The sequence below is a fragment of the Meles meles genome, chromosome 7 (assembly GCF_922984935.1).
Source record: "Meles meles chromosome 7, mMelMel3.1 paternal haplotype, whole genome shotgun sequence".
In the NCBI taxonomy this organism is placed as follows: Eukaryota; Metazoa; Chordata; class Mammalia; order Carnivora; family Mustelidae; genus Meles; species Meles meles.
The window spans coordinates 149,932,499-149,945,371 of record NC_060072.1 but is presented as its reverse complement, the minus strand read 5'-3'; the positions used below and the strand labels follow the sequence as shown (position 1 = coordinate 149,945,371).

At 47.8% G+C, this 12,873-nt stretch overlaps 1 protein-coding gene across 3 annotated transcripts in view; it reads right to left on the bottom strand.

Annotated features, from left to right (window-relative positions):
* The window catches only part of DIP2C (disco interacting protein 2 homolog C), a 372,928-nt gene that overhangs the window by 155,876 nt on the left and 204,179 nt on the right, over positions 1-12,873 (bottom strand). For all 3 annotated transcript variants that reach the window (XM_046011076.1, XM_046011077.1, XM_046011078.1), the window contains one exon: positions 752-877. In XM_046011076.1, the coding sequence (XP_045867032.1) occupies positions 752-877 (126 nt within the window). The remainder of the gene's footprint in view (positions 1-751; positions 878-12,873) is intronic.

Sequence of the window (12,873 nt, the reverse complement as noted above, 5' to 3'; positions counted from 1 at the left end):
AATGACATGGAGGACATGGGGAGATGGAGAGGAGAGGGAGTTGAGGGAAACTGGAAGGGGAGATGAACCATGAGAGACTATGGACTCTGAAAAACAACCTGAGGGTTTTGAAGGGGCGGGGGGTAGGAGGTTGGGGGAACCAGGTGGTGGGTAAAGGGAGGGCACGTATTGGCATGGAGCACTGGGTGTGGTGCAAAAACAATGAGTACTGTTACGCTGAAAAAATAATAAAAAAATGAATGAATGAATGAATGAAGTGAGCAGCTGGGACAGACATGGCACCGTCCAGAGACCAAAGGACCACCTGCACAGCAGGGAAACGGTGAGGACCCCAGGCTGAGGTAGATGCACACGTTTTCCACTCCCTTTGGTTTCTCGGTACAACGCCATGACGTATTTGTACGCGAGGGAACCGGGAATACGTACGGACCGATCGAGGCAGACGAGAAGCCCAACCTCAGTTACACCTGCAGAGGCACAAACTCCCCTTCGTCCTACAACGTCAACAGGCTACGTATCACTTACGAACCTCCACGAAAAGACTCACATGCAGATGGCATAGACACGGCCCTCACGTTCCTCTTCCCTCCAAGCCGGGCTGAGGGTGTACACGCCGGCCTTCCGGCTCACGACGTCTGAGTCAGAGTGCCCTCTGTCCCACAGCTACAGCGCCCAGGACCGGCCCAGCGAGGGGAACGAATCCGAGGCCCACACGTGGTGTCGGGAAGCAGACAGCGGGCCCGCCGCTCACCTGGGGGCGTGTAGGCGTCCATCGAGGTCTGCACCACCAAGGACCTGCGCTTGGAAGGCATGGGTACCGCCATCTTCCTCTCCTTGTGCTTGGCCAGCGCCGCCTGCACGGCCTCTGTGTGGACGTCTGAAAGACAAGGACAGCTCAGTCAGCCCCTTGTTCAGAGACATCCTGACAGGCCCAGGCCATTTCTCCCCCTCCGGTCTGGTCCTGTGAAACAGCCGATCCTCCTGCGGAAACTGTCAGGACACATGGGTGGGGAAGGAAGGAAAAGAAGCGTAAAAGCCCCGAAAGCTGCAGAAATGACAACCAGATTCATTCAGACTTTCAATTATCCCATTTTTTTACCCTAGAGCTCGTACAAAGAGTCACATACTGGCCGCAAAGTGCCGTCTGACTTTTCCTCCCTTAGCTGGCCTGTGGGAATCTCCTCGGAGGCCACCCCCGTCCAACCTCGGGATCCCATCCACGTTCAGCCGTGGGGCCGCCTCACGGGCTGCAGCAACGATGTCCACGGATGTCACCAGGCTCTCAGGGGCCGGTCGCTGTGTTTGGCCTTTTGAGTATATGAACCCACTGGACTCCCCACAAATCCTTCCTGAACGCCGCCCCTGTAAGCGCCCTCGGGGCAAGGCACAGGGAGGACCGGGCGGGCAGGCGCCGTGTGTCACGCAGCTGACTTCCTAACGGCTAAGGGACACCCAAAAGGCAGTCATCTGGGGCACAAGGCCTACTGCGTGGGGAGGCCAGGGAGAGCCTGGTCGGTGTGAGATGTGCCCAGTACGAATGAACAGGCTGTCAATGTGCTCCCTGGGCACAGGAAGTGCGGCTCCGGGTGTGGAAGGTGAGTCAGCGGAAGAGAGGACACCGCCTAGGGACGGACGCACCAGGACGAGGGCTTCTGAGGGGGCCAGGCAGCCTGGCTCCCGCGTCGCGTCTGACAGGGAGGCCACAGTCTGAGTCTGTGGAGGGGTCTCCTGGCTGCTGTGACGAAGGCTGCAGGATAGCGAGCGGCAGCCGGGAGCCGGCAAGGAGGCCCAAGTCAGGCGCTTGGGCCCCACGCACTCGGCCCCACGAGGCCACCGAAGGGCTCCCCGCCGCCCCCGTACTTCCTGGACGAGGAAGTGCAGGCGTGAGGCTGTCCCAGACATTCGCATGGCCCGTGGCACTGAAGGGTGTGAGCCCAGCTGTGACGCCCTCCAGGGTCCACACCCTCCACCGCCAAACATGCCACGCCCTGGGGATTCCAAGGAAATCTCCCCCGGGCCAGCGTCTCCGAACCAAGGCCACCCTGCCCCTGGCCCCTGCAGCCCGCACCTCCTCTTGGAGGGCGTGTGAAAAGACCCCGTGAACAGAAGAGCTATGAAGCAGGTCAGCCCTGATTTATAGGTCAGAAGAGTGTGAAACGTCCGTGTGGCGAACTGCTCAGGCCTTCAGCACGACTACAAGTTTCAGCACGTGGAGATGGGCCCACAGGACCACCGCCCCTGCCGACACACAGCACACGCCCATCAACCCACGTTCCCGTGTGTCCGGCCAGTGCACCAACCCCGTGTAAGCGCCGCCATCGGGTGTTCTGACAGCTGTCCTCGGCTCTTGGCCCTCACACACACACAGTCGCAGACGTCAGATGACCTACAGATTCGATGTGATTGCGGTTGTGCTGGATGCATTCGCCCACGCGGCTGCATGTCTCAGCAGGCCGTCGGGTTTGACCGACGAGACCTAATGCAACCTATGAATGTATCGTAACTCGTTCATACGTGTCCGCTTGGCAGATGTTTGCATTACACGCCGTTCCGGGCCATCACAAAACACCTGCAGCGAAGACACACGCACGTGCTTACAGGGCGTTGTCATTGCTCCTCGCTACCTGTCTACAGAGATGTCACTGCCCGGCTTTCGGCAAGTGCACGTTTTAATTTTAAAGAAATCACCAAACCGCTCGCCAGTGGTTACGGTAGTTCCCATCTCCGTCCGTGCAGGAGACTCCTTACCAACACCTGGTACACTTGGGCTTTCCATGGCAGACGCCATCATGGGTAGGAAGGGGACTCCGACGGGGGATGCCGGTTTGCATTCACCTGACGGCTGAGGCCAAGCTCCCGCCGTGGGCCTGCTGGACTCAAGTGCGCCTTCTGTTGTCGAGTGACTGTTCAAGTTCCGTCCAGCCTTTGAACTGCCTTGTCAGGGCTGACTCACAGTAGTTCTTTACACATTACAGGTACAAGTTGTTTCTAGGTGTAGGTTTTGAAAATATTTACCCTGAATCTGTGGCTCACCTTCACACCCTTAATAGTATACCACAGGAGAAAATTTTAGTTTTCACGTGAATCACTCTAATCAGTGATTTTTGACTGCTGTCTATGAAAACTTTCCCTACCCCAAGGTCCAAAAGATTTAAGTTTCTTCTGGAAGCATTCGTTTTTTAGCACAATGCACTCAAGGTCCATCTACATTGTGGCATGTCAGAATTCCGTTACGGCTGAGTTCTGTTCTACTGTATGGCTAGAACAGGTCTCCTTTACCGATTCAACCGTCAATAAATATTTAAGTCGTGTCCACCTCCTGGCTATTGTGAATATGCTGTCATAAACATTTATGTGTAAATTACCTGTTTGAGTGCCTGCTTTCAGTTCGTTCAAATAAATACCGAGAAGGGGATTTCTTTCCCCTTCCAGGGAAGGACGGCAGAGTAGAGCGGTTCCAACTGTGAACACACCCAGGTGACAGCCGCATCAGGGTGACTCACCCAGAACGAACCCCTAAGACCAGCAGAACAGGCTCTCCACAGCTGACTGTAGATCAGTAGGAGGAAGGACAGAGACCCACCCCGGAACCAAAATAGCACCGTGAGACTAACCACGAACAGGAGGGAGACCACGCGTGTGGAGAAGGGAGAGAAACAGACCCCACACCAGCCAGCCCTGACGTGGGGGAGCCTGCACTGGGAAGATGAGGCCCATAACACTAGGCTTCGAAAATCAGTGGGGCTGGGCTTTGTGAGTTTTTACAATCAGTGGGGCTTAACTCGAGGCACTTTAAAACTCAGCTTACCGCTGGGAGAGCCTGCGGGCACTACAAGCAGTCCCTGTGCCCGGAAGGACAGCCAAGCAAACACCCCACTGAGACATAGCTCAAGATAGCGGTGCGGAAACCTCCTCAGGGTACTCATTTACTAACCACAGATCGGGCCCAGGAGGGACAGAGGCCTTCGGGAGAATTCTTCAAGAACTCAAGAACTGGCAGGCACCGTTCCTCTCCCTGGCCCTGGTCCAGATGCCTGGACACCTAGAGGAACCAGCATCTCCACAGGCTGCCTCGCGTGCTGACAGTCCACCACACCCCACCCCTGTTCTCCCCCAGACTCGTTCCACCCAACCTGCCCCACTCTGCAGGCAGCCCGCCGAGGTGGCTCCAGTTCCCGTCCGGGTCTAACACCCAAGGCCCTGCCACGACGTTATCCCGTGGATCCGCCCCATCCAACAGCCCACCTGACCGGAGTCCACCAGAGCACTGCCTCCCTCATCTCCTTCCACAAGCAAGCCCATAGGGACCAGCACCACGCCAAAGGGACAAAGGACAAAGGGACTCCTGCCAAGGAGAGAGGGGAAGAGCACCACGCACACCAGGTCAGCGGCCGCCCCAGCAGTGGGCCCACCCAGCAACAAAAGCCTTGTGAGGGCAGCAGAAAGAGAGAGCCCTGGTATTCAGCTACGGCAACCTCCAGAGTCAAAGCAGGGTCAGCTCAGCTATCTGGACCGACTGCTGGCCCAGCTCCAGTGGAAGCCCCTTGGGGGCCGGGGCAAGGATAGCAGTGTAGTCCGGTGTGACTACAGCCCAGCACATGGCTAAGAGGAGGCATCAGGTTTGACTCAGGGCATCTAAGACTGGCCCCTTCCAGCGGAGGGACACAGCCCTGCCCCCCAACAGGCAAAGACGGTCACTGTAGGTGACTGGAAGGCACATGCAGCTCAAGTACAACATCAGGACGCAAGCAATACCCGTAGGAGACGGCTGGAGTGCACAGTCTGGTGAGCAGGGGGCACTGTCCAGCACCTCGAACACAGGCCTCTTCGGAAGGCCACTGCTTTCAAGATGAGGAGACACACCTGACTTCCCTGACAAAGGAAAACAGACCTGGCAATTGAGACAAAATGAAACAGAGGAGTACGTCCCAGATGAAAAAACGGTAAATTCAGAGCAAGAGAGTTCAATGAAATGAAGATAAGTAATATGCCTGCTACAGAATTCAAAGTAATGATCATGAAGATTTTCACCAGACTTAAGAACATAGTGGAGGGGGCGCCTGGGCGGCTCAGTGGGTTAAAGCCTCTGCCTTTGGCTCAGGTCATGATCCAGGGTCCTGGGATCGAGCCTCACATCAGGCTCTCTGCTCGGCAGGGAACCTGCTTCCTTCTCTCTCTCTGCCTGCTTCTCTGCCTACTTGTGATCTCTGTCTGTCAAATAAATAAATAAAATCTTTAAAAAAAAAAAAAAGAACATAATGGAGGACTCGGTGAGACCTAAAAAAAAAAAACAAAGAGAAAATATAAAAATGAACTCATTGGAGAAGAACTCAATAACTGAAAGTAGAAACACACTAGATGGAATAAATAGCAGAGTAGAGGAAGCAGAAGAATAGAGCAACGAGCTAGAAGACAGAGTACTGGAGGCAACCAGGCAGAAAAGCAAAAGAAAAGTGAGTAAAAAATGAGAATAGATGAGAGAACTCAGCAACACCATCAAGCATAATAACATTTGCATTACAGGAATCCTTCAAGGAGGAGAGAGAGAAAAGAATTTTGAAAGCAATAAGAGAAAACAGTTACACACAAGAGAAACCCCCATAAGGCTATCAGCTGATTTTTCAGCAGAAACTCTGCAGGCCAGAAGAGAATGGCATGATATATTCAAAGTTCTAAAAGGAAAAAATCAACAGCCAAAAATATTCTATCCAGCAAGATTATCATTCAGAAGAGATAAAAAGAAGATAAAGAATTTCCCAGACAAATAAAAGGTAAAGAAGCTTATCCCCCCCGAACCAGCCATATAAAAAGTGTTAAAGGGAATTCTCTGGAATGTTAAAAACCACAATCAGGAGTAAGAAAATTAACAAAGGAAAAAACTTCACAGATGCATACAGACACAATAAAAGTAGTAGATTAATCACTCATAAAACCAGTATGGAGGTTAAAGCACAAAAGCAGGAAAATCAAATATGTCTATAAAATAGGTCGGTCAAGGGATTCACAAAAGGATATAAAGTACGACATCACATTCATAAAACATGGTGGGCAGTAAAGATTTCGTGCTTCTAGAACGGGTTCAAATTTAAGCAACAATCAACCTAATGCAGGCTGCTATATGCACAGGATGTTATGTATAAACCTGATGGTGACTACAAATCAAAAACTGCTAATAGATATGTGAAAAACAAAAAGAAAGGATCCAAGCATACCACTCTCACACACACACACACACACACCACACACACACACACACACACACACACACACACACACACACACAGTCAAACAACAAGACAGGAGAGCAAAAGGAAAAGGATCAAAGAACCATAAGCCCAACTGTAAAACAAGCAACAAAATTACCGTGGTACACACTTGTCTGTAATTTCTTCAACTGTCAATGAGCTATCCGGTTATCAATCAAAACAGAGCATGACGGAACGAAAACAAGACCCGCATTATGCCGCCTACAAGAGAGTCGCATCAGACCTAAATACTATGGATCAAAAGTGAAGGCTGGAGAAACATTTCTGCAAATGCAAGTGAAAAGAAAGCTGAGGTAACAATACTTCAACAAAACAGACCTAAAAAAAAAAAGGCTATAACAACTGAAAAGAGAAGAACACTACCTGCTCATAAAGGCAACAGTCAACAAAAAGACATAACAATTTTGACTATGCGCCCAACACGGGAGAGCCCAAACACATAAAGCAGCTATGAACAAACAAATGAAGAAATGACAGTCTTACAACAGGAGTAGGGGACTTTAAGACCCCCTCTTACCTCAGTAAGTGGGTCACAAAAGGGAAAATCAACAAGGAAACAGTGGCTTTGAATGACACACTGGACCAGCTGGAATTAGCAGATATGCTCAGAACATGCCATCCCAAACCAGCAGAACATACATTCCTTTCAAGTGCACGTGAGCATTCTCCAGACATCAAATGTTAGGCCAAAAAAGTCTCAAAATATTCAAAGATTGAAGTCCTTCCTATCACACATCTTTTCTCACAAAAGGACACAAACAAATGGATATTTTTAAAAATGCTACTAAACGATGAAAAGGTCAACCAAGAAATTGAAGAGGAAATAAAAAAATACATGGAGACAAAGGAAAATGAAAACACAATGGTCCAAATTCTCTGGGATGCCACAGAAGCTGTTCTAAGAGAGAAGATTATAATAATACAGGACTACGTAAAGAAGCAAGAAATATCTCAAATAAACAACCTAACCTTATACATAAAGGAGCTAGAAAAAGAAAAAACAAACCCTAAAAGCCAAGAGAAGGAAGGAAATAATAAAGTTTAGAGAAGAAATAAATGAAACAGAGACTAAGAAAATGATAAAACAGATCAATGAAACCAGGAGCTGGTTCTTTGAAAAGATTTAAAAAAAATTGACAAACCTTTAACCAGAATTATTAAAAAGAGAGAGGAATAAGACAGAATCAGTAATGAAAGAGGAGAAATAACAACCAACACCAAAGAAATACAAAGGGTTGTGAGAGAATGTCTTAAAAATCATACACCAACAAACCAGATAACCTAGACTAGAGAAGTTCCTAGAAACAAATTATCTCCTGGAACCAAGTAAGGAAGAAACAGAAAATTTTGTACAGACCAATTACTACCAATGAAACTAAATCAATAATCAAAAATCTCCCAACAGGGGCGCCTGGGTGGCTCAGTGGGTTGAAGCCTCTGCCTTCGGCTCAGGTCATGATACTTCAAGGGTCCTGCGATCAAGCCCCGAGTCGGGCTCTCTGCTCGTCGGGGAGCCTGCTTCCCTTCCTCTCTCTCTCTACGCACCTCTCTGCCTACTTGTGATCTCTGTCAAATAAATAAATAAATAAATAATCTCCCAACAAACAAAATCCAGGACCAAATGGCTTCAAAGTTGAATTCTAACAAACATTTAAAGAAGAATGCTTATTCTTCTCAAAGTATTCCCAAAAATGAAAGAAGGAAAACTTTCAAACTCATTCTAGGAAGCCAGCATTACCCTGATACCAAGACAAAATACACCACAAAAAGAGAAAACTATCGGCCAATATCTCTGAAGAACAGAGATGCAAAAATCCTCAACACAATACTAGCAAACTAAATCCTACATTAAAAAAATCATCCACCATGATCAAGTGAGATTTACTCCCAGGATGCAAGGGTGGTTCAATATTCACCATCAATGGGATATCGCGCATCAACAAGAAAAAGAATAGAGACCATATGTCATCTCAATAGATGCAGAAAAATCATTCGATAAAGTACCGCATCCACTTAGGATAAAACCCCCCAACAAAGTAGGTTTAAGGGAAACACCTCCACATAATAAAAGCCATATATGAAAAACCCACAGCTAACATCATACTCAATGAGGAAATACTAAGCTTTTCCCCTTGGTCAGGAACATGACAGGGATGTCCACTCTCAGCACTTTTATTCAGCACAGCACTGGAATCCGTAGCCGTGGCAATCAGACAAGACAAGAAAATTAAGCCATCCAAACTGGTAAGGAAGAAATAAAACTTTCAGTATATACAGATGACACAACGCTACATATAGAAAACCACAGACTCCACCGAAAACCTACAAGAACTTACAAATGATTGTAGTAAGGTCAGAGGATACAGAATCAATATGCGGAAATCTGTTGCATATCCATATATGGAATAATGAAGGTGCAAAAAGAAATTAAGAAAACAAGCCTGTTTATAGATGCACCAAAAATAATAAAATACCCAAAAATAAACTTAAAGAGGTAAAAGACCTGTACACTGAAAACTATAAAACAAGGAAAATGAAGATGACGCAAACTAAAGGAAAGACAGTCCATGCTCATGGATGGGGAGAACAAATTTCTCTCAGCACTGTGTGCCACACCGGTATGGGTCTGTATGCGCTCTGCTCGCTATGTTGTCTCTTCTGTTTCCTGGCAGATTGTGTAACAATGTTATAAATTCTTTCCTCCACACAGAACAGAAGTCACCAGTGAAATCATCCAGGCCTGAATTCCCTTTAAGGGAAGATGCTTGGTAATTAATTCTATTTTTTTGATAGATAAAATACTACTCAAAATTTCTCTATCTTTTGTTGTTTTTTTTTGTGTTTTTCAAGAACTTTATTAATTTTACCATGTGACCCTTGTAAAAGTCCCTGGCATCGATTTTTCGTGATATTCTTATCTTCCTTTTAATGTCTACTTGTAATGTAACATGAACTTACCCACTTGTGATACTGCTTATATTTTTTTCCTTTTTCCTTGACCTTGCTGGAAACAATCTACTCTTTTTCTTACTTCATTGCGTTTTGCTATTAATTATTTCTTTCCTTCTACTTATTTTGGCTTAATTTTCAATTTCTAGCCCAAAGGTGGAAACCCGGATCACTGATTTTAACCTTTCTTCCTTTCTGACATAGGCATTTACAGGGGTATAGTTCCCTCTATACATTGCTTTAGTTCCTTTCCACAAATTTTGATACTTGGTATCTTAAGATCTTTTAAAAAATTTTTATTTATTTACTTTGCAGAGAGAGAGCATGAGAGAAAGAAGATAAGCAGAGGGAGTGGCAGAGGGAGAGGGAGAAACAGACTCCCCACTGAGCCCAACATGGAGCCCAATCCCAGGACCCTGGGCTCGTGACCTGATCTTAACCAATCAAGACCTGAGCTTAACTGGCTGAGCACCCCCAGTGCCCTGGGTCTTTAGCTTCTGTTTCCCCTTTCCTTTCTACCCTTGGCTTGCTCAAGTCTTCTTTAGTGTCCATCTTAGTTCCCTTATTGCTCATTAGCTGTATCGTCACACACTGTGTTTAATGGCTGGCATAGGAATCGTAACTTTTTTTTTTTAAGATTTTACTTTTTTATTCATGAGACAGGGAGGGAGGCAGACAGAGAAGCAGACTCCCCATGGAGCCTGACATAGGACTAGATCCCAGGACCCTGGGATCATGACCTGAGCCGAAGACAGATGCTTGACTGACTGAGCCCCCCAGGCTCCCATGAACTGCAACATGTTTCCTTAACACAGTCTACTTAGGGTTAATATTGGGGCCATTTGGTGAAACAAAACAACACAAAACACTTGCAACAGAATTCCACTGATCTCCACTGTTTTTGTCGTATATTTTACAATGGCATTTAAAACCACCACCACAAAACATAATTTTTCCTTTACCTCTTTCCCTGACGTTTTTCACAAAACTAGACACTAAATCCTAAAATTTGTATGGAACTGCAAACGATGGTGGGCATTCAACGCAATGCTGAGAAAGATTTCCAACAACACCACAAAGCTAGCCCTCGAAGTAGTACGTCAGCTTGGAAACAGGTGCACGCATCAGCAAAGAGAAGACAGACAGAAGCAAACCCTCTACTACGCGGTCATTAGTCTATAACAACAGAGGCAAGAGAAAGCAACAGGGAAAAGACAGCCTTTTCAAGAAACGGCACCGGGGAAACTGGACAGCCATGTGCAGAAGAATGAAACCGGACCACTGACTCACACCATATACAAAATCAGCTCGAAATGGATTAAAGACTTGCATGTAAGACCTGAAACCATTAAAATCCTAAAAGAAAACATAGGCAGTAAGCTCCCTAAGCAACATGTTTTGGATCCGTCTGTCTCCTCAGGCAAAGGCAACAAAAGACAAGACTCCACCACACTGTGAGGACTTTGCAAAGCAAATAGCTACTTCAATGAAATTAAGAAAAAAACTGCTATCTCCATTCTTTTATATGAATTCCAGCGATGGGTCTTCCCTTTTAGCCTGAGATGCTACGAGATCCTATGTTCTCATGCCTGAGAGCCCATGCATCCCTGCTCAGGGCTGCTGGACGCACCTGTCCGTTTTGACAGCCTGGCCAGAGAGCCTGGATGTCAGCGGCCACGGGTCCCGTGTGGACTGGAGACTCTGCCCTTGGCAACAGTGACCACTCTCCCCGGTTCAGTTCCTAGTGTCAGGGGCAGAGTTCTTGTCCCTCTGCCCGCTTTCAGTCTCCAGCACCTCCGAAAGCACAGCGTCACAACAACAAACATGGGGGATGGGGAAGGGCTCTGGGTCCCGGCACGGGTATCTGACCAACCCACCACCCCACCGCCAGAGCTGAAAACACCCCTCCTTCGTTAAAACGTATGCTCTGGGCGTCACTGACTCTCGTGTTGACACTTTCTAACTCACCACTTTGATGATGCTGGACATTGCTGTTTCCTTTAATGTGATCTTCTGTTCTGGTTTCAAGATTTTCTCTTTATATAGTTACAGTTCTTGTATTTACAGTCATTTTACTGTTTAACAACTGAATGAACCACACCAAAACACGAACAGTAGTCGGGGGTGCCTGGGTGGCTCTGACCCCGGATTCCGGCTCAGGTCATGACCTCGTGGGTCGTGGGGTTGAGCCCCACGTCAGCTCTGTGCCCAGCAGGGCAGCCCGCTTGACAGACTCTCCTCTGTCCCTTCCCCCCAACCCCACTTGTGTGCTCCTTGTCTCTCTAAAAAAAAAAAAAAAATATTTAGAAAAAACTGGTCATTTCAGAATAATGAAATTATACAGTATTAATTTTTGTTCACTCTTCTTGATATCTGCTAAGGTTTTTGCTTTGAGGATAAATTACTTTAGCAATCCAATAAAAATCCTGTTTTAACATAAAATGATCTGCTTAGTACAGACCGATAATAAAGGTACATTTTTAAATTGTGTATTTTTTCCCATAAAAGTAAGACGTTTTAAAAACTGCTAGTACTACACGCAAGTCTGCTGAATTTTGTCACAAACTGAGAGAAAAGAGAAGTGGACTATTTCCAGTCACACAGGGACCAGCTCGCCCAGCCAGGCCCAGGCCCAAGAATGGAAGCGAGAGTTTAGCTACAGCTGACCATGAGTCAGAAATAAACGTTTGCTGTAATTCATGAAGCTCATGTAACTCATGTTACTTACTTACAGCCAAACTGAACAACACGTACCATTTACTTATTTTCAAAAGGCAACCCTGTGTTCTCCGTTACGGACAAAACAATGGTGACAAACACTTAAAAATAGGTATCAGGATGCCCGGAAGATTCCAGCAGATGATACACGGGACAGCAACGCTCAGTAACCTGGCAGGGCGGCGCCTCCCCAAACGGCGCTCTGGCGTCATCCCCTGGCCCTGTGGAGCAGAGCTGATCCGGTCAAAAGGAACCGAGGCCAAGACATGGACAGCGATGAAGGCCCCTGAGCTGACGTCGTGCTCCGGCACAGGTCCTGTAATTGCCTCAAACAGGGTTCCCTGCCCCTGCCCTGTTCAGTAAAACGTGACTTCCCAGTGTTAGGACGTTGCAGGGTTCAATCCCCCCTCTTCGCATAACCCCTAGTATCCTAGCCTACTACCTAGAATGCTGAACAGCTAACCACCCCCCCACCCAGAGTGACCAGATCTGTTTGGAAAAACATCTTGAAATATGGTGATCTGTGGGGGACAGAAAGACCCGCATCTCTGTGCCTTTCCCTTCCCTGGGGCTGGGAGCTCTCTGTGCTTGGGGCCAGGAAGAGAACCAACGTAACCCCAGGCACAACTTCTGCCTGTCTCACAGCCTACGGGCAAGGGGCAGTGGGGAGGACCCTGGCCAGAGGGCAAGGGACAAATCCTTCTTCGCAGGCCAATGCCAATGGGCGCCCCAGGGAAGGCCTGGGCACTGCTCAGGGCCCTGGACACAGGGACGGGGCGAACTGGGAACACAGGTGATAGGATTTTTTTAGTTTTGTGAGCTCTGATAGGATGGGTCTGGGTTTTAGGCTAAGAACTGTGAATGGCCAGGAAACTGTGAACACGCAGGGTCAAGGGCTGGGGAGGGCGGGCTGGGCAGGGGTGCAGCAAGACAGGCAGAG